The sequence below is a fragment of the Biomphalaria glabrata genome, chromosome 10 (genome assembly GCF_947242115.1).
Source record: "Biomphalaria glabrata chromosome 10, xgBioGlab47.1, whole genome shotgun sequence".
Taxonomy (NCBI): Eukaryota; Metazoa; Mollusca; class Gastropoda; family Planorbidae; genus Biomphalaria; species Biomphalaria glabrata.
In genome coordinates this window covers 40,572,103-40,598,722 of record NC_074720.1, presented here as the reverse complement: position 1 = coordinate 40,598,722, position 26,620 = coordinate 40,572,103, and the positions used below count along the sequence as shown (strand labels likewise).

Below are 26,620 nucleotides of genomic sequence, written 5' to 3'. Positions count from 1 at the left end.
GGTGGTAGAGGAGCTGGCCATTTTCCGTGTGGCACGCTTTTCTTCAAGAGCTAAGGCCCATGTTTTCTCGATTTCTATAGCTTTCCCTCGAACACCGTCTCTCTCCAACTAGTTCGGTCTAAAGCTTTGTCTTCCCAATGGTCAGTATTAATGTTCACTGATTTTAAATCCCTTTTTATCACATCAACGTAACGGAGGTGGGGGCGACCAGTTTTTCTTGAGCCAGACGCAAGTTGCCCGTACAGAATGATTTTTGGGATGCGATTGTCCACCATCCGGCGAACATGTCCGAGCCAGCGCAGGCGGCGTTGCCTGAGGACAGTAAAGATGCTGGGAAGGCCCGTTCTCGCAAGTATCTCAGTATTGCATACTTTTTCTTTCCATGTTATTTTTAAGATCCTTCGAAGTCCTTTTCCTGAAGTTGACGGATGGAGAAAATCATGTCAATTGTGGATCTCTTTGAGCGAAAACCGCACAGTGATTCTGGATAGACCCGATCAGCAAGTTTTTCTAGCCTGGTAAGTATCATTCGAGCAAAGACTTTGCCTACAATGCTTAGGAGAGAGATTCATCTGTAGTTGTTGCAGTCGCTTCTGTCACCTTTGTTCTTGTACAGGGGGATGAGCTTTGCATCCCGCAGATCCTGTGGAACAGCACCTTCTTGCCAACATTTACAGAGCAGTTCATGTAGAGGTTGGCTTAGTGTAGTTTTGCATTGTTTCAGAAGATCTGAGGGGATACCGTCACATTCAGGGGCTTTACCGGCAGCCATGTTGTCTATGGCTTTGTTGAGTTCTAATAGGGTGGGTAGTTCGTCTTGTTCATTCATTGTGGGTAATTGGTTGATAGCGTTAAGAGCGTAGAGTTCGGAGTAATGTTCGACCCATCTGTGCATTTGTTCGCTCTTGTCTGTGATAGTTTCCCCAGTGGTTGATTTGAGAGGTGTTGACTTGTTTTGGGCAGGTCCGAGAGCCTTTTCGATTCCTTCACAAATCCCTCTTATATTGCCTGCTTGTGCAGCGAGCTGAATATTCTCACTGAGCTCTATCCAGTATTCATTGGCACAGATCCGTGCTGTCTTCTACACAGTGGCTCTAGCTTCTTTCACTGTCTTTCAGAGTTAACAGATTGCATTGGGTAGGTTTCGCCTTGTATGTAGCGAGTGCATCTCTCTTTGCTCTGATGACAGGTGCTAGTATAGTTGATTTAGAGTCGAACTAATCGTTTAGCTTTGTAAGTTTTCTTCCAAAGATGTCCAGGGAAGTCTTTTGTATGGTGTACTTGAGGTGTTCCCATTTTTCTGTTGCTGTATTTCCAGGAGCACTTTTGTAGTCGCGTTCAATTATTCCGTAAACTGTATCTGGAGATCAGGGTGGCACATCTTGCTTACATCCGATTGGGGTCTTCCAATCTGCTTGGTATGGTGGATTTTTTTTTAGGGAGAAGGTTGATCTTACAACACACCAAGGAGTGATCTGTGTCACAGTCTGCACTGTGATAGGACCTGGTAAACTTGACGTTTGAATTATATATATATAAAAGAGTGTTCTAATGCGGGCCGTTTTATAAATGGATTTAAGAGTGTTCCGGGCAAAATAACCAACATATAGATCTAGATATTTCTATATCAACTAGATTCTATTTCAACCGTAGCCTAGCTAGATCTAGTTTATATAGATTTATTTATGAGAGAGAGAGAGAGAGAGAGAGAGATGCTTCAAACGCCGACAGAGGGCGGGTCAAGAGATTCTGAGCAAACTAAAATTTCGGATAACTCTCCATTTAAAAACTTGAAAGATTGAGGGAGAAAGGAAATGTATTATAGACTACAGTACTAATCTAGATCTACAAATTGACTACAAAAACAAAACATCTTGAAGTACACAATACGTCAATAGTATAGAGTCAATAATGTAAGAATAGTAGATCTAGATATGTATCTATAAGATCTGGATCTAGTCTAGATATCTAACTTCAAACTTGTTTTTATATATATAATATTATAATATTAATAAAATTATAGACTAGATCTACATCTAGTCAAATTGACTACAAAAACAAAACATCTTGAAGTACACAATACGTCAATAGTATAGTGTCAATTATAGAGTCAATAATGTAAGAATAGTAGATCTAGATATGTATCTATAAGATCTGGATCTAGTCTAGATATCTAACTTCAAACTTGTTTTTATATAGATCTATAGATTCTATATAATATTAATAAAATTATAAAATACACGAAATTTCATGAATGACCGATGTCCGGCGATTATTTATATATATATTTTTATAATAATAATAATATTATTATTTATAATTGTGAATTTCAAAATGTGTAAACTTATTATCTAGATCTAGATTTAAACTTAAAACTAGACAACTAGATTGTCTAGATCTACACTACAGCCCCCTCCCTGTATACATGATAAATTAGACAACATAGTAATAGTTACATATGTTACAATTACTTAATAATAGATATAGAATCTAGATCTATCTACTAGATCTAGATCTATCTAACTTCTAAGTCTAAATCTTAATCTATCATTGATTCATTCTATCTTAACTATCTACTAGATTCTAGTACTAATGATACTAATCTACATATCAATATTTATCAATATCATATTAATTTATTAAATTATTATCATAAATCACATTCAATTAGATCTAAGTGATTAAAGGTAGTAATGTACTTCTGATAATAAATTATAGACAAATATTATATATATACTATAACTATTGTAGACTATTCTAGTAGAAATTCTAGTATATTCTAGTCTACTAGTCTAGATCTAGATTCTATAATTAAGTATTAATTATATTCTAATTATTACTAATAGTAGGCATAGAATGATAGATCTATATTCTAGGCCTTACTTACTAATCAAGACTAATGGGCCTAATCAAGTAAATTTTTTTGTAAAGAAATTGGTGGCCGGTACTCAGTGAATGAGTGATGTTATAAACGTCAATACAAGAAATGTAGATCTAATTAAAAAAATTTTCCCCACTTTGAAAAAGGTGCTGGTACGCTGTACTGGTGTGTACTGTGCCGTCACAAAAAAAGCACTGACTAGATCTAGTCACTAGTCTAGACTCTAAATATTAATCTAGATTCTAGATCTACTCTTCTCTAAATTTTTATCTAGATTTAGATCTACTCTTCGTCTTGTCTTGGTCTATAAGTCTAGTAACTCTAGTTCAATTAGTTCTAGATGATAGATCTAGAATCTTGAAATAGATTTTAAAATAGATTAGATTAGATCTAGATCCTAAACAAATAAAACATTATTTAATTTTAACTCTAGAGAGACTAGTCACTAGTCTATTCTAGATCTAAATCTACTTAAAAATCTAGTACTAGACTCTAGATTCTATCTAGATTTGAAACTTAAAAAAACTAATAGTTCTAAGATTCTATAATAATAAACTATATAATACTATTGTAACTATAATTATATAGATTTGTAGATCTATCCATAATCCATATATTACAATCTATATAATATTTTATAATGGCTATTTCTCTATTTAATTGTTATAAAAGTAGTAATTCTAATCTATAGACTCATAGACAATAATTGAGTAGAACTATTATAAAATACAATTATTATAGAGTTAGACTTAAAATATACTTTAATTTAAAGACTAAATTATTATTCTAGATCACTGAATATTTAATCATTAATCTACTAGTACTATGATACCTTATTATTAAATAAGTCTTAAATATAAGTTATTATTTAATCTAGATCTAGTTATTGGATATTTTCTCTAGTTAGGCCAAGATAAGAATATTTATATTATAATATTATCATTGAATATGGATATAATAATATATCATATAGATCTTATATATGCATCCTCTGTTTGGGACCCCTCAACTCGAAATCAGTAAATCATTTAATAAACTTCAACAGATATGCAAAATAGATCTGTAAGATTTATGACAAACACAAAGGAATATTGCCATAGATAAGTATAATTAAACTCCACACAACTCCCCCTTTGCAGACACTGCGCCCACCCTTATGAAACCGTAAACCATATCCTCTTTGAATGCCCCTTCCTAATCCACCTTAGGCAGAACTTACTTCCACTACAGCCCAACATAACCAACACCCTGTACTGCAGTGCTGAATAAGTGAAGAAAACAGCACACTTTTTTTCCTTGGCACAGTCTGCAAAAGAGCTCAGCAGCAATAAAGCTGGCTAGAAGAAGAAGAAGAAGAAAAAAAAAATTAGATTTAGAGTAACACCATTAGTAAAATCCCTAAATTGATAGACACTTCAGGTTAGATAAAGTAAATTAGCAATAATTCATAAAACACTGATAATTTAGAAATTTGTAGAAAAACAAAACCTATATCTAAACTACTCAGAAAGACACAAAGATAAAGGCTAATTTCTTATTCCATGGCATATGCTTGGACAAATTTGTACTAGTAGGTGCTCATTTATCCCTAGTGCCGCTAGTGGTTCTAGAGCTTGGAATGGCTTGTTTGATCTATTGAGCAGAGTTTGAGTCACTCATTAACATGCATGACTAGATTAACTAGAGACACATGTCGGACGTAATTATCTTCTTTTTTGAAGTAACGTCTGTATTTTATGAGATAAGTAGCCAGAGACTGATCAAATTCTGAAGCCCATTTCTACTGACTAGTAAAGAGGAGAGCTAAGGTTAGTTAGTAGTAAATTCTCTGATAAAGTGTGTCAATCCTTTGTAGTTTTCAGTCTCCTGGTGAAGTACATCTTTCCTTTTCAAATTTGAGCATTACATGAGCTTTTATAAATTTCTTGGCTTACAAAGATGGCTTTCAAGTGCCAACTCTGCCTTAAAAAAAAAAAGATTGTTTTCAGTGAGTTGGGTTAGATCCAACTTAGTCTTCTACTTCATACCCTAGGCTCTTAAGTCTAAGTCTTGGGGGGGGGGTTTCACCAAACAAAACACAACTCATGTTGAGATTTGATTGAGCCCTTTGATAGGTAGCCTATCACTGCCACTCAGCCTAACATGTGTAGAAGTGAAGAGAATGGCATTTTACAGGTTTTACACCATGTGACAGATTTATGAGGCATTGTAGAATTGTAATCCACTCCAAAAAAAAATATCATTAAGACAAAATAGTATTTTTAAAGATTCTATTAAACAAAAAAAAAAAAGATTTGATGGCCGAACGTCACAAACATGAAACCTAAAATGAAGTTTCTTACTATCGGAGGCTATCCTCATGAAGCTTGTTTAAGATGATAAAATCTTTTTCAGTTCTCAAGTTCTAACCCTTTTGTCAGCTTTACAATACTCAAGTATCATTGGGGTATATTTTATAAAATGTAAGAATATCTTTTAGTATCTAAGTGCATCATAAAAAAAGACGTTCTGTAAGATCTGTATTTAATTGATACTATAACTAGTAATAAAAATGTTAAATTCAAAGTTAAAAATGTAGTGATTTTGATGTATAGAAACTAGATTGAAAATCCTGGTTCTAAAGTCTTATCTCTGCTTATAAATTTAATCCCTCCAGAGCCTTATAAGTGTATTTGAATAAATAGTTTGTGACTCATTTTGTGTTTCAGTTCAGTTACATTTCTAAACAGCTATTAAACAGGTATGGGGGATGACACTGAATGGCTCAAGCTTCCAACTGAAGAGAAATGCCAGCACAAGGCTAGTACTTTTTAGCTTTTATTACCTATTTACTATAATGCAGGTCACAAGTCTCTTAGTTCACTGTACGCTTTAGTGATCATGCCCAAAAAAAAAAGAAAAAAAAAGATGAGCAGGACAAATAGTATTAGCTTAAATAAGTGGTTTTTCATTAGATACTTTATATATACACATGCAGATGGTCTCTGACAGAGATTCTTGGTTAGGAATTTATCACAATTTAGTCAGGGCTACAGTGAACTAGAAAAAAATGTTTTAAAGTAAAATGAATGGATCTGCTAATTAAATTACTTTTTGGGTGCACTTTCAGCTGATTGAATTAAAAAAAAAGTGATTATAGATGATTATTAGGACTACTTTATAGCAAACATTCTTTCTATTTTTGTTTTTTTGTCTTAACATTAAAATTCAGTTAAAAAAACAAAGTAAATACAGCTAACAGTTAAAAAACAAAGTAAATACAGTGAACAGCAGTGAGGAGTTGTTAAAATTCCCAAAAAGAAATAACCATACTACAATTTTTTTTAGTTCTAGCAGCAGAATTAGTAAAACTGTAACTATCAACTATCTGTTAACTGTTGATGCTATCATTAGGCATGGAAAGCAAGAGTGGCTGGCTATGAAGAGGCTACTAAATTGTTCAATGGTCTGGATGAGAAAAGTCAAGAATTTACCCGTTATGGTGGCCTCCTGAAGAAGTTTGTCACAGACAGCAATGCTGTAGCTCAAGAAAAAGGTTTAGAAGCTGTTCTTGCCTTTGTTGAAAATGCCCCTACGAACATTTGTGCAAGGTAAAAATACTTTGGTAGCATATATCAGATTCTTTACATTGTGTTAACTATGAAAGGGGATACATGTCTCCATAATAATTTTAGTAAATCTAATGCATACATTTTAAATTTGCGACATTATTATTATTATTATTATTATTATTATACTTAAAGCAGTAGAGAATGCTATTTATAATATTACAGAATTATTTAATATTCTGAGAGAAGTAGAAAATATTATTTATTATATTACAAAATTATCATATTTTTTTTGCCTTCCCCTGAATCAAATAATTCTTGAATGTCTATGAGCTTTCTTTCTCATAGTCGATATATATACTCTGGATTGAATCACCAGATAAAGCTAGTAGATATTCTATTTGAATATGTTTTAAAAGTAAGGTTAACCGTTTAACTGATATTGATTAAAGTTTAAATTGAAGCAGTAATGATTAATAAACATTAAATACAATTTTCTTTCAGTATTTTAAATTGCTTATTATGCATTCCCATTCAATGATGTTATATTAAGATTTGTTGTATCCGATATTTGGACACATCCTAAATGAAAGGCTTATGCTGTTTCTGCACTGTTTACATTTAGAACCTGTAATGAAGTTGTTAGTGGGATAGTGACCAAGTGTATGAACGCCAGCAAGCAGAAGACTAAAGATAATGGAACTGAGATTATTATGTTGTACATCGAGGCTGAGAAGCCAGACATTGTTCAGGTAATGGATTTATCTCTTTCTTCTCTTTGGTCCATAAAAGACAGTCACATGTGAACATGCCAAGGGGTAGGACATGAAATTGTTCTTGAACAACGTAATAGTGAACTAATTATATTGTTCATTTTTTGTATGTGTTTGAAGTGTTAACTTGTTCTGATTTGTTTAAAATAATAATTTTTTTTTCCATCAGGAATGTTTGATGGCAGGAATGGAAAACAAGCAACCTAAAATTGTTGTCGGCTGTGTCCAGGCAGTAACATCAGCATTAAGGTATTTATGTATAAATTTATTTCGTTTTTTTGATTGTTTTTGTCAGTATCTCTTATACCAACATTTTATTTAGCTCTTAGTTCTTGAGCGTATTCCTTATCTAGTCTGCTGTGCTATAACTTGTGTTTTTATTTGTGTGGCCTAAGAAAACAATTTAAAAATAGTCTGGCCTAACACAGCAAAGTTATGTTTTAACTTCTTTTTAGCAAAGATAAGTACATAATTTGTTTTTTTTTACACAAAGATTGCTTTGGAGTCGAATCGGATCTTTGGAAAGCTGATTTCATTTGGGGCATGAGTAAATTATGTTACAATTGATCTAATTACATTTTTATTTTGGTTTTGTCCTGCTGATAAACCTTTGAAGTTTTAATAATATAAAGACCTGCATTGAAAAGTCTGACCTGATGCTTACTTTTGATATAATATATTCAGGTGATTTTTTTTCCCCCGCAGAGATTTTGGCACAAAAGTCATTCAAGTGAAACCATTACTGAAGCTGTTGCCCAAACTATTGGATGACCGAGACAAAACTGTGAGAGATGAAACCAAGCAGCTGGTCATTGAGCTGTACAGGTGGATTGGGGCTGCATTGAAGCCACAGATGACCAACTTTAAACCCATTCAGGTAACAGTTGGTAGCAATTAAAAAAAAAAACCCTCTTATATCAAACTTCTTTTGAATACTTTCAATAAGTTGTAGACATCAGGATAAATTAAGCCCAACTAATGTCTAATGGTTTCATTTATTTTAATAGGGATATTTGCTAGGAAAATGTGATAAGTTTAGAATTGCTATTTTCTAACAAATACTGAAGTTTCTGACTTCCTTTACCCGAGGCTTGAGATTATATAATCTTTTGGCTTCTCATTTTTTTAGCCTCTGACCTCAGCACATCCCTCCATTCAGACCTCTGCTAAACCTTTCATCTCCTCACCCAAACCCCAAGCCGCTGTAGACCTCCCTCTACATCGTCAATCCATCGTATTCGCTGTTACCCTTTGGGTCGCTTGCCTTTCAGTTTTTGTCGCTACACAATTTTCTCTCCCCTGTTATCTGACATTCTTTTAAGGTGACCTGCCCAACATAGTCTGTTCTTTTTTTGTTTCCATCACTTTAGGTGGCTCTTCATACAATAGATGTATCTCATGAGTTACAAAAAAGAATAAATATAAATAAATACAAAATCAAGACAATATTTTTAGCAATAGAAATGCCAAGATTATCCTTTTTTTTGGCACCCAAAAGTAAATTAAATGGAAGACATGGAGGAAAAACATTTTATGCGACGGTTCAAATTTTGACGTGACAGATGCTTGGAAAGAACAAAAAGCAACATTGCTCTTCATTGCTTTCACCGCATCGTTGATGCATGATTTCAATTATATTTTGAATGTTAATGACACACACAACTTTAAAAAAAATATATCAATTTGCCAAATGTTACTGTTCAGAAATATAACTCCACTTGAGATGAAATATGTCAACTTTTGTTTTGATTACAACTTTAAAAAAAATATTTCTATTTGAAAATGAAATCCCTCATATAAGTTCATTTTATCCTCCCCCTCGGCTAAAAAATTTTTTTTTTACCATGGATTCCTAACGTTGCCCTTCTCTTTCATATCATTTAGTTAAGCAAATTTTACCAAGCAAATCAGATAACAAACATAACACCAAGCTAATCAGCTAACAAACATGACACCAAGCCAATCAGCTAACAAACACGACACAATTTTAAATTGAGCTTACAAAAGAAATGTGCTTGTACTGGCCTACTTAAGCTCGAGTTCTACTCTATATTTACACTTTGGCAGGTTCAAGAGTTTGAAGCTGAATTTGAAAAGTTGCCTGCTGGTAAACCTGTCCAGACTAGATTCATGCGATCCCAACAAGATCTGAAGGCCAAAATGGAGGAACAAGCTGTGGCTGCAGCTGAGGGAGGCAATGAAGATGGCGTGGATGGAGCAGGTACTACATTGTTTCTTTTGTTAGTATTTTTAGAGGTTGTTGTCTTTAAACCAAGCAGAAAGTGAAGGCCCTTGGTCATAATTCTGGCTAGTTAAATGGTTGTAAGTCAATCTTAGCTGACATCTACATGACCTTGCTTGTAATGAATAGAAACTTAGCACTACTGTATTTGTACCATAAAATATTCATGAACACAATTATAAAAACAGACAACCAAAGTATATAAGGCAATAGGGAGGAGGAGGAGGATGATCTGGGACATAGCAATCTGTTTGGCTCACTTAAGAGAAAGCATCAACTAAAATAGGTCTGTTTTTTAAAAAATGACAATCGCTTGTTTTGGCCATGTACCAAGATTTTCAGTGGTTGTCTACATAGATCAGTGCCAAGAAACAAAGAAGAGAGGTACAAAAAAATAATGGAGGGACAGCATCATGGAATGGATGGTCTTTCACTGGATGAGGGACTAAGGATGGCAAGAACAAGTAGGGAATGGGTGTCCAACTGTCTTGAGGGACAGTCTTTTGGAGAGTTGGATTTAAAATTCTGAAATTAAATCTTCATGTTTTTTGTTTTTTCATTGGTTTTTTTTTCCCAGTAATTTTGACTAGTTCTACTGTTTATTCATTTTAGATGAAGAAGAAGCCATTGACCCTTATGATTTGATGACACCAGTAGACATTCTTGCACAAATTCCCAAAAACTTCTTTGAACAAATTGTAAGTGTTCGTAAGCTTATCTTGACCAGATTTGTCTTTTTAATTAAACAAAAAAAGTTTCAATTCAGTGTATTAATAAGGAAACAATTATTTTAAAAAAAATTATTTTGAAACACCTGTAACCAAACCTGCTCAAAATGAATGCTGCTTACATTTAGGAAGCCAAAAAATGGCAGGAGAGAAAGGAAGTGTTAGAGGTGGTTCAGAAGTTGTCAGAGAGTCCTAGAATAGAGAATGGAGACTTTGGTAACTTGATCAGGGCAATCTTGAAGGTAAGAAACCAGCCAACTATAAATACCTTGAACTTGTATTGCTTTTCATAAATCCCTATCTAACCCAATCCTGCCTACATTTCTAACTTTTCTTAAATTGATCTAAGGTTTTACTATAAATAGATGCAGGGTTGCTTGTACGTAAACTATACATAGATTGTTTTTACTTTGACTGGTTCATTTGACTTTATTACATCCTAAATATTTTAATGTTATTACCCTAAAAATTGGTTTGTTTTTTCTGAGTATTTTTAGTTACCCAAATAAATAAAAAAAAAAAAAAAAATAGCATGATTTGATGATATGCTTCTAATGTTCTCTCTAGGTCATTGCTAAAGACTCGAATGTCATGCTTGTCACCATTGCCGCTAAAACATTGGCTGGTATTGCCAAGGGATTGAGGAAAAAATTTCAGCCATATGCAACTCAGGTTAGTTCTTTTATTTTACTTTTGCAATCTATTGTGTCGTCACCAAATTCCAATACTTTGATTGGCGGTTGGTCTTAATTTGTTTGGCAATTCTTGTTATAGTAGCTACTGGAACAATTACCTCGGCCTAAATGTGCAAATGTGCCAAAAATCAAATCAACAATTATTCTTGTATTATTGCTAGCATGGTGGCTTAATGATACACATGTCATGGGCTTGAAGCTGTCATAACCGTTTTTTTTTTAAATTTGAACTTCCTTTTATTATATCCACTTAGATGTGAGTTCCCCCACCTTCATACATAGTAAAATAAAGACATTTCTTGCCTCCTTGCTGGTGCTGGTCAAATTGAATTTGTTGAAACTAGTAAAAGTAAAGAACAGTACACAACACTTGGTAACAAATCACTTACCAACGTCTAGATTTCTTAATAGTAGACCTGATAGTGAGTTGAATATTATTTTTTGGCTTCAAGGCTTTTGTTTATTTATATTACTTATTCATGCTGTATTATTTAAAGCTATTGTAGTAAAAACACTAGATATTAGCGGCCCAAGTTAATTACCATAGCCATTGTTGAAAATGTTTGGCTCTTGTATATTTCCTGTTGTGATTGAGACTCAACTCTATGGCAAGCATTATAGGAATAAATGATGGGGAACTAAGTTGGGCCTGAGACTAGTGTGAAATAGCATGCCTTGAAGCAAGTCATTGCTATCCTGATTGTAAAGACAACTCACTTAATAAGCCACTCAGAGAGCAGATACAACTTAAAACATACCCGTTGTGTAACACTATGAAATAAATTTAGATTTTAATTTCCCGTTTGGTGTACACACGCAGAAGAAAAAATAAAGTGTAATTTTGTATGTTTCTGACCGGTTTGATGCTCCTGTATCTTTAATATGTGCTATATTCTTGAGGTGAAGCGGGGTAGACATGTCATGTCAAGTCTTAAAATTTCAAATTTGTCAATACATCTTTTTTTCTGCCTTAATTGTTTATTATATGCCCAAATATTGGTCTATAGGAATATTTAATATTTTCTACATTTGAACTGTTTGTTTAGTGTTTAAACTTTTGGCAATGTTGTGTACAATGTATAACAAATTTCTGAGACAAGTTTTTCTCATTTCTGTTCATTTCTACAGTGTGTTTCCACGATTCTTGAAAAGTTCAAGGAAAAGAAACAAAATGTGGTAATTGCACTTCGAGAAGCCATTGATGCTTGCTATGAATCGGTAAATATTGATAGATTTCAATGAAAATGGTTAGGGTTAGGGTTAGGTTTTATTTGTTTTCTTTCCTTTATTCATATCTTCAGTTTTAAATAAACATAAAATTAAAGCTACCTACATCATATGAGGTGCAAAAAAAATTATTTAAAAAAACCTAACAAGAATAATTTTAAATAGATTTTCTTTGCTAATCAGTCGATTTAAAAAAAAAAATCTGCTGTATTTAATAACTAACAAAAATGGAAGTCTAAAATCTTTTAATTTTCATTTTTTAACTCTTTACTAACAATTTAATATCTGTTATACTTTTTCTGTGAATATTTTCTTTCAAATAATGAATAAATGTCCTTTAGATAGTGGAGCAGAGAAGCAGGCTGTCAAATCAAATACCTTATTTGAAAGTTTTCTTAAGTCTAAAATTTGTTTTTTAATGTTGTTTTTGTACTAGCTATGTGTGAACTCTTTTAATAAGTCCTCCCAATATCTTAGCAAAGTCTAGTTAAGGAATGGGGGAGCTTTTCTGGTTAAGTGCATTGGAAACTGGTATTGAAAACAAAAGGTTTAATAAGGTTTTGGAGTCTCCAACTATTCCTGTGATCCTTATATATAACCCTTGTTAATTTTATATGGCTTTTGCTAAGGTTTAACAACCAGAAATGAAAACAAATAAAATGAAGTACTCTTTAAAAAAAATAGTTTTACTGTTATAATTTATTTTCTTATGTGTTTGTCATCTAGATGACATTTACAAGATCTTTGACAGAGTCAAGATATAAAGTGTGCTTAGAAAAAAAACGTATCATTAGCATGGAAATACAAAGTCATGCCGTCTTGTGTCTTGGAAGAAATAAACACTTGAATAGAGATAAAATATTGTGGTTTAGGCGGGCAACAAGTACAGGACTGTTAGGAGTAGATGTTTATTAGTGGCATTACCGTCTGAGATAAAAAATAATTTTGTCACAGATTAATTTAGAAGCCATTATGGAGGACACTGTCGCTGCCCTAGATAACAAGAACCCAAGCATCAAGATGGAGACTGCGCTGTTCTTGTCTCGTTGTTTTGCCAGGTGTACACAGGCCACCTTACCAAAGAAGATGCTAAAGGCTTATGTCACACCTTTACTTAAGGTACACCTGCCACTTAATCTTACTTAAGAATGTCACTTGAAGGATTATGTATCTTTAAATAGCTCTGATACGTTGGGATAACAATTTCAATTTTATGTCTAATTTTTGGTTTTGTTTTGTAAGACTGTGAATGACACAGACCCAACAGTAAGAGAGGCATCCTTCGAGGCACTGGGCGTGGCGATGAAAGTTGTGACAGAGAAAAACATTTCCCCCTTCCTGACAGACATTGATGCTTTGAAGTTACAGAAGGTACCGCTCAGGTTTCATAAACTTTATTTAAGATAAGATCATTTTATTGGTCCATACAAATGCAAATGAGGTTTGACTACAATTTTAATATTTTTTTTCATAGAAATATTTATTTTCAACATTTTTGTTTAAAATCTTTAATGTAACTGAAAGAATGTTTTAGTGCCAATACTAAAAAGACTCAATCATTAGAAAAAACAATTAGAAAAAAAGGATTATTTTTTGGTAAGTAAAAACTTATCAGAAACCATGTTTTGAAGACAAAGTTAAGAATCAAAATAGTTTTTTTTTTTTCTAAAAACATATAAGTGTATTATAAATAAAATAATTTTTTTTAAAAATAAAGACATTGTATGTAAATACAAAGCTCTTAGATTTGCAGCAGTTATTGTTAGTGTATAAACATCTTTTATTTATATATCTATAACATTTTTTGACAGAAAGAAAGGTATAAAGAGGGTAAATATTTAAAAATAACAGATTCTTATTGTTGACCCTTGATTGTGATCCACAGATTCAAGAATGGTGTCAGAAGGCTGTCTTACTCAACTCTAAAGGAGAAGCTCGGGCAGAGAAGTCAGCCCCAGCTGCGGCTGCACCAGCTGGGAAAAGGCCAGCTTCAGCTCCTGCTGCAAAGGCTGGCAGTGAAGAGCCCAAGGCAGTGAAGCGTCCACAGACTGGTGCTCCTAAACCAGGCGGGGTAAGTCATTTGAAATCTCCGTTGTAAAACTTTTGTTGCTTTTTGGTGCTACTCATCATTATAAAACTTTTTAAAAAAAAACGGATGGTAACAGTTGTTTTAAGGATAGTTTGAAGGCTGTTTCATTAGCTGTCATTGCCTGTGTAGAGTATTAGTTTACTTTCCATAGTTGTTATGTTTGGCTGTTATTAATTAGTAATTTCTATTGGATTTAGTTTTAGGTAGATTACACGTTTGTTTTGTGTAGGTCAACTTTAAATATGTGGGGCTTTTTTTTTCCATTTTTCTTTTCATACAAAATTTTATGTTGAGGTTAACTCTTTCTCTCCTAATTAACGATACCATCGTTGATTTGACCCCATTAAATTAAATTAATTTTTGGTTTTATAACTTTAATTTGTGTTTTTTAAAAAGAATGTGCATTCTCCTATAACTCTATACCAAAAAGTAACATTTTCTGATTACAAACAAAAATGTTATTGAAGTTTAATCATAACAGGGTAGAATGTACAAATGCGAAAAATGAACAATTCGGTCAGAACATTGAAAATAATTACGGAGATAAAGAGTTAAAACTTTTAGGAAATTTCTGTGTGCCCGTCTCACTGAACAGTATTTAATCAGTCTCTCTTTGAGAATGTAGAAATGACATATCTTCTATCAAAACTCAAAGGGCCTTAAACTATGACTGATTTCCCCTGGCTATTCTATTATTTAATTTTGGATAACGTTTGGCTTTTTATTATTTGTTATAAGGTGGAATGATGGCTGAGAGATAAAGTGCTTGGCTTCCAAATCAAGGGGGTCTCCAGTTTGAATCCTGTTGAAATTAAGATTATGGATTTGAGAATTTTAGGTCGGTTATGTCTGTCCAACTCTAAGGGATACCAACACGTTAGTTGGGTGAACGTAGAGGCAGTAGTAGGACATTGTGCTGGCCACATGACACTGTTTTTAAACCATTGGTCATAAAAACTGACCTTTGCATCATCTGCCCCTTAGATGGCAAGATCTAGAAGAGAGCTTTACATAACCTTTCATAAAGTTGAATGTTAAAACAATGTATAAACATTTCTTTCTAAACAATGAATAGAAATTTGTATTGTTATCTTGTCTTTCAGCCTCCCAAACCAGGAGCTGCTGCAGGAAAAGGAGGCAAGCCCAAGGTAAAAATAATTCTCATTTACAAACTAAATCTCTGATTTTATGGATAAATTCTTGCAAATTTTTTATTTTTTTTTAATGTAATGGGAACACTCTTTAATTGTCCGAAGTGTTTAGGAACTTAGCATATTGGGATTGTTCCAGAACTTAACATATTGTGGTTGTTCCAGAACTTAACATATTGGGGTTGTTTTAGGTATTAGTGAAGATTTCTCCTTCAAGTTTATATAATAGCTTCACTTTGTTCTAGCATTTATTAGGCAAAAAAACAAAAGCTTTTTGTTCATGACAAAAAAACCCCACAAATATTACCATCAGAAATGATTATTTCTCTTGGCATGCTGACATTGCCTGGTTTTTGTTGAAATTGAAACTTGTTTCACATTTCAAAACATTAAAACAAACTCTCTTGCCTTGAAATCATTACCGTTATTATTTGCCTCACCCATTTCTACATAATCTTATCAAACACTCTTGTCTTTATATTTATATAGACTTTTTTGTTTTATGCCTATTTCAGCCAGCAGCAGGTAAAGGACCAGCCAAAAAGGGGTCCAATAAACCTGAAGAAAAAATAGAGCCAACGCTTAGTGTAAGTAGTAATAGAATTCAAGCTCATGCATTGATTACTCTAGTTACCTGATGCCTACAGCTGCCATTGTAATTTTAAAAATAATAATAATCTTGATTATTCATGAGGAAATTTGTCTTACATTACATTACGTTATAACTGTATTATACATTATAACTATAGAAACAAAATATACAACCAGACTAGCTTCAGTCAAATGAACTTGTGAAATAATAATAATAATAATAATAATCTTTATTGTCCGTAAGGAAATTTGTCTTACAATTTGTGCATTACACCAAACAAAAAACATTATAACTATAAGAAACCAAAGTGTACATTCACACCAGACTCACTCATACTTTACATGTGACAAAGTTTATACCAGATTGTTCTTATTTAATGATTTGATTGCCAGGGGAACAAAAACTCTTTGTGTCTGTTTGTCTTTGCTATCGGTGTCTTGTATCTCTTTTGTGATGGTAAAATGTTTACATTAGATCAATTATATTCAATGATTTGATTGACAGGGGAACAAAGGAGTTTTTTTTGGTCTTGTTTTTATAAATGATATCATGCAACTCCTTTGTGATGGTAAAATCTCAAAATCCTAGTCCAGAGTTTGCTTGCTACCAATGATTTAATACTTGTACCAATACTAGCAGCATTTATGACTTTCTGTTTTATTTTTAATGTCCTGATTGCCATACCAAACAAATACTGCAGACGTAAGCATGGTAAAACATTGACAAAGATTTTTCGCTTACAGTAAAGGAGGACATTTTTCTTAGTAATCTTAATCTTTGTTACCCTTTTTTGGTGATATAATCAGTATTTGCAGTAAAATTGTATTCAAATATTGTTGTCATGAAAACCATTAGCTACATAAATGAATCTGTTTGAGCAAAAATCAAATTTCTTTAAATAAAGATGTCTCAGTTTGGTTTGCATTTTTAACATTTCCAAATAACCAAGAAACAAACAAACAAAAAAACAACAAATAACATTAATATTGATTACTAGCTTAATTATCTGTAATTAGTTTTGACTTATGGCAACCACTAAACTTTTGATATTACTTCCTGAACATGTGTTGACCTTAATAGAATTAACTAAAACTGTTTCTTATAGAAAGATAGATCTAATTTTCTTAGGATTAAATAAGTCAATGTCAACAGATGATTCAACATAAGTTAGTTTGATTTTTACTGAAACAATTATCATAACAAGAATTGAAGATACAATGTTTGATAGATGGCCTGAAACAATTATCATAACAAGAATTGAAGATACAATGTTTGATAGATGGCCTTCTAACTTTAAACTTTAGCAGCCTGATATTTAAATATTAAAAAAAAACTCTTGGTATTTTGCTGTTTCCTTACAGTCAGGTAAACACGTTCCATATTGGGAGTCACATCGCAATCACTCCTTTGGAGGAAGTGTAACTACTTAATAGTTTCAGTTATTGTTGACTTAAATTTATTTTTTTTATGACATCTTTCACATTATGTTTAGTGTTGAGTGTTGAATATGTTTAGTTAAAAAAAAATTAGAATTCAACAAAACCTTTTTTTTTTACATCCTAAACAATATGAACGTTTACGTCACAAAAAAGAAGTCAAGCGATAATGTTATCAATTGTTTGTAAAAATCTTATTTTAAACAATTATTTAAAAAAAAAAAAAACAGAAGCTTTTACATTTTCTTTGGTTCAACTTTTATTTTACTCTTTCCCGTAATGCTAGAAATTCAGTTTTTTGTTCTCCTCTGAAATTCATCATTTGCTTTTCTTGTTTTTCATCACTGTGATGATGTTATTTGTAATAATGATTGTAATGAAATGACGAAGTAAGTACATTTAATATTCTCATGTAAGATGAAAAGCTTATTATGTCACATCCTTTGTAACACTTTTTGGCTTCTTGTTTAGGATGAAGCTGTGGAAGAAAAAGCCCAGAGTTTCCTCCCTGGAGATATATTAACCAATCTGGCAAGTGCCAATTGGAAGGAAAGACTGGCTGCTATGGAAAGTTTTGTCAAGGTATTTGAAATATTAACACCATAGCACATACTATTTATGGTACTGCAACTAGACTTTGTACTTAAAACATAATTAAAGTAATCCAGTACCTTTACAAGCAGGCCACTAGTGAAGTTCAACAATAACATTGGAGACTGGTTTAAAATCAAACTTGCTGTGTGAAAAGACTGCCTACTTTCATCAAACTTTTTCTTCCTTGAAAAGATATTGAAGGATGCTCTTGAAGCTTACTTACTCTAAGCTTTGGCAGAAAAAGATATACTAACTTGAGCTTTGAGAATGACATAGATGGTCTGGTGGGTACAGAGAAAGATCTGGCTGACTTGGTGATGCGCATAGATAACACTTCTGGTGGGAAGCATGGTCGAGAGGCTAAGTGCGCATGAACTTGGCTTGTCATGGCTACCTAGAAGGGGGCTCGAGGTTCGACACTTGACTCAGGCAGAGTTGCGTTTACTGAGCGCCTAAAGGCAGCACGGAAAACCAACTCCTAGATACCCCCCCCCCCCCCCAAACTGGTCCACAAATGAGATTGGACCAAAGCGCTCTGAGCATGCTATAAGCATGAAAGTAGCGCTATATAAAAGCTATAATATATATCATGATGTATAGCCAACTGGACATCAGTATCGGAGGCGAAATGCTATCAGAAGTTTTAAATACCTTGGAGATATAGGATCCAAACTTAATCTACTGGCCAGAACTGCACAGTCCACAGCAACACTTGCAAAGCTCAAAACAATCTGGAAAGACAAAGACCGTAACCCTTGACACTAAAATCAGATTGATGTGTTCCATTGTCAGGGCCACATTCTTATTCTTGTAGTTATTTATTTTCCCCCCTTTTTTTAGCGCATTAAACTAAAAGTGTGTTTTAAAAAATATAGATTTATAAAATGTATGCTTTACTACTGGTTTCACACATTTGTTTTTTTCTCACATACTATTAAAAATTAGAATTTATTTTTCAACCTTTATCTAATATCCTCTGTTAACTGAACAGGTAATGTAAAAGATAAGTAGTAACTATGCTTAGAATGTAAAGATAAGTACTAACTATGCTTATAATGTAAAGATAAATACTAACTATGCTTAGAATGTAAAGATAAGTACTAACTATGCTTAGAATGTAAAGATAAGTACTAACTATGCTTATGTTTGGGTGCAAATGATTAAATACATACCACTGTGCTCTACAGGTTGTCAGCAGCACTGGTAAGGAGGAAATCCCTTGTCAGGTTTGTGTCAGAGTTCTCAATAACAAACCTGGTCTGAAAGAAACAAACTTTCAGGTGAGTGACCTGTCGTAGAAACTACCAGCATAATTTATTTACTTGGATCTATCATCTGTTAACTTTCAGGAGTAAACTACCAGCATAATTTATTTACTTGGATCTGTCATCTGTTAACTTTCAGGAGTAAACTACCAGCATAATTTATTTACTTGGATCTAGCATCTGTTAACTTTCATGAGTAAACTACCAGCATAATTTATTTATTTGGATCTATCATCTGTTAACTTTCAGGAGTAAACTACCAGCATAATTTATTTACTTGGATCTATCATCTGTTAACTTTCAGGAGTAAACTACCAGCATAATTTATTTACTTGGATCTATCATCTGTTAACTTTCAGGAGTAAACTACCAGCATAATTTATTTACTTGGATCTAGCATCTGTTAACTTTCATGAGTAAACTACCAGCATAATTTATTTACTTGGATCTAGCATCTGTTAACTTTCATGAGTAAACTACCAGCATAATTTATTTACTTGGATCTATCATCTGTTAACTTTCAGGAGTAAACTACCAGCATAATTTATTTACTTGGATCTATCATCTGTTAACTTTCATGAGTTAACTATCAGCACAAGTTATTTACTCAGATCTAGCATCTGTTAATTTCATGAGTGGCATACCCAGTTGGAGACTAAGAGGTTTTATGTTCATGTTTAACATTGTTTCTGATGTTTCTTCAGAATTGAATAGTAATACAACCTAGCTCAAACCTCCCTTAGGAAGGCGGGGCATGGTGGCGGGCAGTGTTTGAACAAAAGCCCAGTTAGATGACAGTCCAAAGCTCATACCACATGACCAGGCTTGGTTGCCAATGTGAAGTAAAAGTCCACAAATCAAATTACTACCTACTGTAGACACATCAACTTTCAGATATTGCACCATTGTGTCTGACACATTATTATAATTTGTTTTCTTCAAATGTATCCTTTAAAGATTTTGTTGACACCTTTCAATTTTCAAAGATTCATTTTAAGAATTTTAATTATAAATTTCAAAACAGACTTTGACTATTAATTATAACGTTAGCAGACTTAAAGATGGCCTGAATAATGCAAATGTGCTAAAATTAAACAATCTTAGAGTTGAAAGGCTGTTAATTTTGCTCAACTAGCAGCTTGAGGTTTAGAAACTTGACAGAAATAGAATGTACTATTAACCTCTACACGCCCCAACTCTAATGAACACCCGAATGTTTCAGCAACTTTGTTGTCTGTTTTGATGATCCGTTGGGGAATAGTATAAAGTCATTAGCTAGTTGAAAGTGTGCCATTCAATATCACACAAATTCTGGTTAATAGTGCCTGTCTAACGAACACTTGTGGCACGCTGGACAACTCACTTGGCTCAGTATGAGATAGCATTTTATGTTCATATATTGCTCTGTGTATCTGTTGTCTGCATCAAAGGTTATAGGAAAATCTCTTGAGCATGTAAAATTATTTGCATTAAGTTGGTAAAAAAAATAAGCTTGTTATAAAAAAATTTTCAGGAATGTAGCATTTGCATGTTCATTACTTGAGAAAGGGGCTTTGGACAGCTTAGATGTAAAGGGCTTGACTTTTGGGATTTTTAGGATGCCCCTGAGCACACACAACTCTAGTGGACACCTGGCATTAGTTGGGGGAAAGTAAAGGCAGTTGGTCATTGTTCTGGCTACATGGCATCCTCATAAACCATCAGCTATAGAAACAGATGACCTTTACATCACCTTTCACATGGATCTGATAGATGCACTTGACTGACTTGCACTTTCAGTTCTTTCAAATTGTATGAAATCCTTGTGTACTTCAACGTCTTGTCCTTTGGCTTAAGGTTGATTCTGTCTCTCATCTTTTCTCAGCCCATTTGTTCTCTAATACAAACTTCCGTGCATTAGTGTTGAATTGTTTCATTTATACATTGTATGTTATAGTCAGCACTTGTTATTTTTGTTATTCTTGTAGGTGCTGAAACTTAAGTTGGAGCTGATAGCTCATCTGACTCGCAACGCCAAGTTCTCCAAAAAATGTGCAGAGTTTGTGTTAACAGATATTGTGGATAAACTTGGAGATGCTAAGAATGGTGCAGCAGCCAAAGACTGTTTGACTGGAATGTCTGAGGCTGTAGGCTTGGACTACATCAGTCTAGAGGTAAATCAAAGGGTCATTCTTTTTTTTTTTTTACTTAGTAGTGAAAATGATTTCTTTCCACTGACCAGAAAGTATGGGAATGACATGAAAATCACAAACATTATAGATTTTTTTTTATCAAGACTTTGTTTGGAAGTTTGAATTATTTCAAGAATGGCTTTGTACATTAAATTTTTTTTGTCCTTTGCCATTGTGTCCCTTTTGTTTGCAGTTTCATCTTCATTACAAGTCCTAATCTGGTCAATTGTACTATCTTTGTTTTTGTAACATGACAGATATCAGAGGCTGATTTGATTTAATTTTGGTTTTGATACAAATAAATATTTTGTCTAAGATTCAGTAATCATGTTGTCAAGATGTCACTATCAGAGTTTTAATCTGCAGGTTATGACCAGAGCCTTTGAACAAAAAAATCCTAAAAATCAGCAGGAGGCTTTGACCTGGCTGACAACAGCCATACAGGAGTTTGGTCTGAGGTGATTTAAGGAAGATAGATACAAGTTTGGTTAGACAAATGTTAGCATTAATTGCACTTACAATTTGATACATAATTGGGATACATCAGCACTGACAAATTAATGCAACTGTTCTTTCTACTTCAGACTAAATGTCAAAGCCTTATTGGCAACTATCAATAAATCCCTGGCTGCCACTAATCCAGTAAGTTTATAGTTTAATCCTTTACAGTTTACTACCAATTGAAACCTTACTGAAAGTATCAAATTAGTTGGCCTTTTACATTTAAACAATTTTAATTTAAAGAAATGTTTAGTATTACATTTTTTTTATTTAAAGTACTGCTAACCTTAACAATAAGCTATTTATTCTTTAACGCAATTGTGTAATGAAAACTTTTCAATTTAAGTTGAACATTCTATGTGTAAATCTACAGTTATGAAATTATGTATGTACACTCTCTTCCTTACCAGGGAGTCAGGCTTGCTGGTATAAGTCTACTGGGTGTCATCTATACGTACATGGGGGACACACTTCGTGTGCTCTTTGAGAATGAGAAGCCTGCCCTGCTACAACAGATTGATGCTGAGTTTCAGAAGGTAGTATTATCTGTACACGTTGTTTTGTTTCTTCACTTTGGTTAGTGCTTTCCACACATTTTTTATTTATTAGACTGATGTCTTTTTGAGTATGGATATGTAAATAATGTCCAATATGGATTAGAGTATATATTCTATCCAACAAAGTGCATCTCTGCAGTGGCACACCTTTCAATTGATAAACAAAAATTAAAATCAATGTATGATTTTGTCTTGACACGAGTCATTGCCATTCAGGATCCATCAAAATTTAACTACGACTCAAAACCCCCAAAAGTTGATTGATCCTGGGTTGGAGCCATGTGGACTTCTTTGGGCAGTCAGGCTCTTATTTTCTATTATTTTGTCTCATAATGTAACTCCTAATGTGTAAGAGTTCTACAAGAAGTATTGTCTTTTTGTGTGTCAGATGAAAGATGTAAAGCCCCCAGCACCAACCAGAAAAGTGATCACTGATGTGGATGAACCAGACGGAGAGGATCAGCCAGATGGGGAGAATGAAGAAGATGGAGAGGCGGAGATTCAAGATCTGCTGCCCAGAAATGACATAAGGTACCACCTAAGTATTTTTATATCACAAATTTTTGTTGGGTTGCTTACATGCCACCAAACTTGGGAGTTTATTTACTTTAAAAAAAAATAATTAAAAATGATTTTTTTAATGCTTGTAATTGATAAAGATTTATTTAAAAGAAGCACTCATTTCCCCATTCATGTGTTTTTTATCTAATTGCTCGTGTAAATTGGAAACTTAAATGTTGATTGGCTTGACTAAAAGACTGGTTGGTTGAACATTCATATGTCTATTAAACACTCTGGTTCAAGACTTTTAGACTTTTAAAATTTTATTTTGAACAAATGTCTGGAAAGACGTCCATAATTATCATACGGGCTAATGAGTATTTAATCTCATCTTGGAAAAGTTGAGATTGCTGATCATTTTACGATTATCCATGAAAAACATTGACTTTGGAAGCATATGAAAATTTTACCTGAGCTAAATCTCTGTGGCACTTACTGTAGATAGCATCAGAACAAATTTAGTCCAAGCAGAAACAAAGGTTTAGCTCTTAATCACTCCTTAGAATCAAATTTTTTTTTTCTCTTTTTTTTTTTACTCCCTATATTTATAATTCAATTTTTTTAATGTGTTATTTATTTCTAGCGAAAAAATTACTGAAGAACTTTTGGCTGAGTTAACAGACAAGAATTGGAAAGTTAGAGGCGAGGGTCTACAGAAAGTGAGCACCATTTTATCTGAAGCCAAATTTGTCTTTCCTAGTTTGGGCTCTCTGCCAGAAGCTCTAAAAGCCAGGCTAGCGGAATCCAATAAAAATCTGGTAAGTCAGATTTTAACATTTGAACTATAAACCATTCTTATATTTATGTCAAAATTTGCTCTGAAACAATGCTTTAAGTCTAAGATCTATTTTTTATGCTAATATTAATAAAGTTCCTTATATCATAATAAATGGAAAGCATTTAAATATTAATCCAATGTATAAAGCACTGTTTTGCTTATGTTGTTTTACAAAGTAAGGCTAAAGGTTAGTTTTCTTACCTGGAAATAAATATTAATAGTATTAATAAAAACAAAACTAATTCATTTTTGTATAATTTAGGATAAAATACTTATCTGAGAACATTTGATCCTCAGCAAATGACTACCATAGGGATATGTTCCACTTTAGCCACATCCTTAGGACCACATTGTAAAGGACCTTTCAAAGTCATTGGACCTGGCCTCCTGTTGTGTTTGGCTGATTCCAAGGTTACTATAATTTTATCCATATGTTTAGTTCTTAGTATTTATTATGTATCAGTTTCTCTGACTCGACATGTCAATTTGGCCATGATGATGGGACCGTACTAAACGTATTCTCTTCAGTAGGTATATGTTTACACCGTGTTTGTTTGTGAAACAATTTTGTCCATGCATCCATCCTAGTGACCCTACAGCCCATGCAGGGCTCTGGCCTGCTTCAACACATCTTTCCATTTCTTTCTATTTAGGTATATACTTATACTTAATGTTTGTGAAACAATTCTGTCCATGCATCCATCCTAGTGGCCCTACAGCCCATGCAGGGCTCTGGCCTGCTTCAACACATCTTTCCATTTCTTTCTATTTAGGTATATACTTATACTTAATGTTTGTGAAACAATTCTGTCCATGCATCCATCCTAGTGACCCTACAGCCCATGCAGGGCTCTGGCCTGCTTCAACACATCTTTCCATTTCTTTCTATTTAGGTATATACTTATACTTAATGTTTGTGAAACAATTCTGTCCATGCATCCATCCTAGTGGCCCTACAGCCCATGCAGGGCTCTGGCCTGCTTCAACACATCTTTCCATTTCTTTCTATTTAGGTATATACTTATACTTAATGTTTGTGAAACAATTCTGTCCATGCATCCATCCTAGTGGCCCTACAGCCCATGCAGGGCTCTGGCCTGCTTCAACACATCTTTCCATTTCTTTCTAGTTAGGTATATACTTATACTTAATGTTTGTGAAACAATTCTGTCCATGCATCCATCCTAGTGGCCCTACAGCCCATGCAGGGCTCTGGCCTGCTTCAACACATCTTTCCATTCAGATCTCTCGTGAGCCTTTCGTCTCCATGCCTGAAACCCCAAGCTGTTGTAGAATTGCCTCCGCATCATCAATCCATGGCATTCGGGGTCTGCCTTTGGGGTTGCAAACTATTCTGTCAACCCTATCCAGAAGTAGAATATCATAGGATAAACAGCTTGCCTGAAAACATGTTGGATTTGAACTATGAAAAGATAAACATGCATAAGTAACAAAAAGCTTTATAAAAAATACATTCCTATATATGAATCTGATGGTGGTCTATCATTGCTACTTCTATTTATTTCTTGTGATGCTTCAATATTGCAAGAAGTCTTAGCACTTAGCTTAGCACATTCAGGTGCTATTAACAATAAAGGGCGTTTGGACTGGTACTTCCAACCCACCATTCCTGAAGAGTTTGCAAGCTAATAGCAGTATTGTAATAAGAACACTACACATTTGATATTCATGTCAATATATATTTGTAAAACAATCATTAATTAAAAGTATAATCATTTACTGGTTCTTTTTGTTATCTGGTAATGAACAATTGTTAATATATTATGTATCAATAAAAGTTCTAATTACTGAAATAATGGAATAGATATAAAGTTTCATCTGTTTCTTGAATCATTTTGTTTATGCATCTCTTGGTTATCTTAACATGTTTTTAAGTTTCTGTTTATAAGTAGCTATTAATAGCTTGCAATGCAAGAAGTGAAGAGAACTGTGTTTCTGTTTTTAGCCTGCACTCAGAGAGAAAGTCGTCGCTTGTTTAAACGTTTGGGTTGAGCATGCCACCATTCTGCCTCTGGTGGAGAGTGAAGCGCTGTTTGATGCTTTGAAAACTGAGAGCCCATTCCTTAGAGCTGAGGTAGGTCCATGTCTTTAAAATAAGCTTTTTCTTTTTATGTCAGAAGATTCTTTCAAAGGTTCTGGTTCATCCAGCACTTGACCAGTTTCAGTGACTCATTAAAGAAAGTATTTTTCCTGAAAAATTATAAATTAGTAATTATGGTTTCTTATCTAGTGTATATTTATTTTAATGCTTCAATAAATAAATATATATATTATAATGCAAGCAATACAGTAATTACTAAAAATGAGAAAAAATATATATTAAAAAAGTGTCTTACAACTATCAACAGGTAGTGCCATTTATAGTGACATAAACTTATTATCGAAAACCTTTTTTTTTTTAATTGTAAACCATTTTTTACAGATTAGGAGTATATCACATTTTGTGATTTTGGCCTTGAAATCTAATTGTTCTATCTTTGTCTGATCCTAAAGTTCAAGGACATTAATCATTGAAAATATTTACAAATTATAGACCAAGTGCTAATAATGTATTTCAGCTTTTGGGCTGGCTGGCTGAGAAACTCCCAAATCACAAGCCACTCCCCCCCGAACTCAGGAGTATCTGTCCCTATGTGCTGACCTGCCTGGAGGACAGGAATGCGGATGTCAGGAAACGAGCCCAAGAATCTCTTGTTCCACTGATGATCCACACCGGCTATGACGCCTTCTTAAAAGCTCTTGGAAAGTGCAAGGTAGTTAAGCTCTGTCGGTTAGGGACACTGGAGAATATTTTTTCATTTAGGGATAAG

General features: G+C 33.5%; 1 protein-coding gene across 1 annotated transcript in view; it reads left to right on the top strand.

The window, feature by feature from the left end:
* Positions 1 to 5,548: 5,548 nt before the first annotated feature.
* LOC106077439 (cytoskeleton-associated protein 5-like) overlaps positions 5,549 to 26,620 on the top strand; it is a 44,789-nt gene continuing 23,717 nt past the window's right edge. Inside the window, exons 1-27 of the mRNA XM_056043231.1 lie at positions 5,549 to 5,680; positions 6,275 to 6,471; positions 7,055 to 7,181; positions 7,372 to 7,451; positions 7,908 to 8,079; positions 9,270 to 9,423; positions 10,057 to 10,142; positions 10,301 to 10,414; positions 10,740 to 10,844; positions 11,996 to 12,085; positions 13,049 to 13,213; positions 13,337 to 13,465; positions 13,980 to 14,165; positions 15,287 to 15,331; positions 15,850 to 15,921; positions 17,288 to 17,344; positions 17,834 to 17,944; positions 19,144 to 19,236; positions 21,189 to 21,374; positions 21,759 to 21,850; positions 21,977 to 22,034; positions 22,304 to 22,429; positions 22,839 to 22,981; positions 23,595 to 23,769; positions 24,087 to 24,200; positions 25,756 to 25,884; positions 26,369 to 26,563. Coding sequence (XP_055899206.1) covers positions 5,624 to 5,680; positions 6,275 to 6,471; positions 7,055 to 7,181; positions 7,372 to 7,451; positions 7,908 to 8,079; positions 9,270 to 9,423; positions 10,057 to 10,142; positions 10,301 to 10,414; positions 10,740 to 10,844; positions 11,996 to 12,085; positions 13,049 to 13,213; positions 13,337 to 13,465; positions 13,980 to 14,165; positions 15,287 to 15,331; positions 15,850 to 15,921; positions 17,288 to 17,344; positions 17,834 to 17,944; positions 19,144 to 19,236; positions 21,189 to 21,374; positions 21,759 to 21,850; positions 21,977 to 22,034; positions 22,304 to 22,429; positions 22,839 to 22,981; positions 23,595 to 23,769; positions 24,087 to 24,200; positions 25,756 to 25,884; positions 26,369 to 26,563 — 3,258 coding nt within the window. The 5' untranslated portion in view covers positions 5,549 to 5,623. The remainder of the gene's footprint in view (positions 5,681 to 6,274; positions 6,472 to 7,054; positions 7,182 to 7,371; positions 7,452 to 7,907; positions 8,080 to 9,269; positions 9,424 to 10,056; positions 10,143 to 10,300; positions 10,415 to 10,739; positions 10,845 to 11,995; positions 12,086 to 13,048; positions 13,214 to 13,336; positions 13,466 to 13,979; positions 14,166 to 15,286; positions 15,332 to 15,849; positions 15,922 to 17,287; positions 17,345 to 17,833; positions 17,945 to 19,143; positions 19,237 to 21,188; positions 21,375 to 21,758; positions 21,851 to 21,976; positions 22,035 to 22,303; positions 22,430 to 22,838; positions 22,982 to 23,594; positions 23,770 to 24,086; positions 24,201 to 25,755; positions 25,885 to 26,368; positions 26,564 to 26,620) is intronic.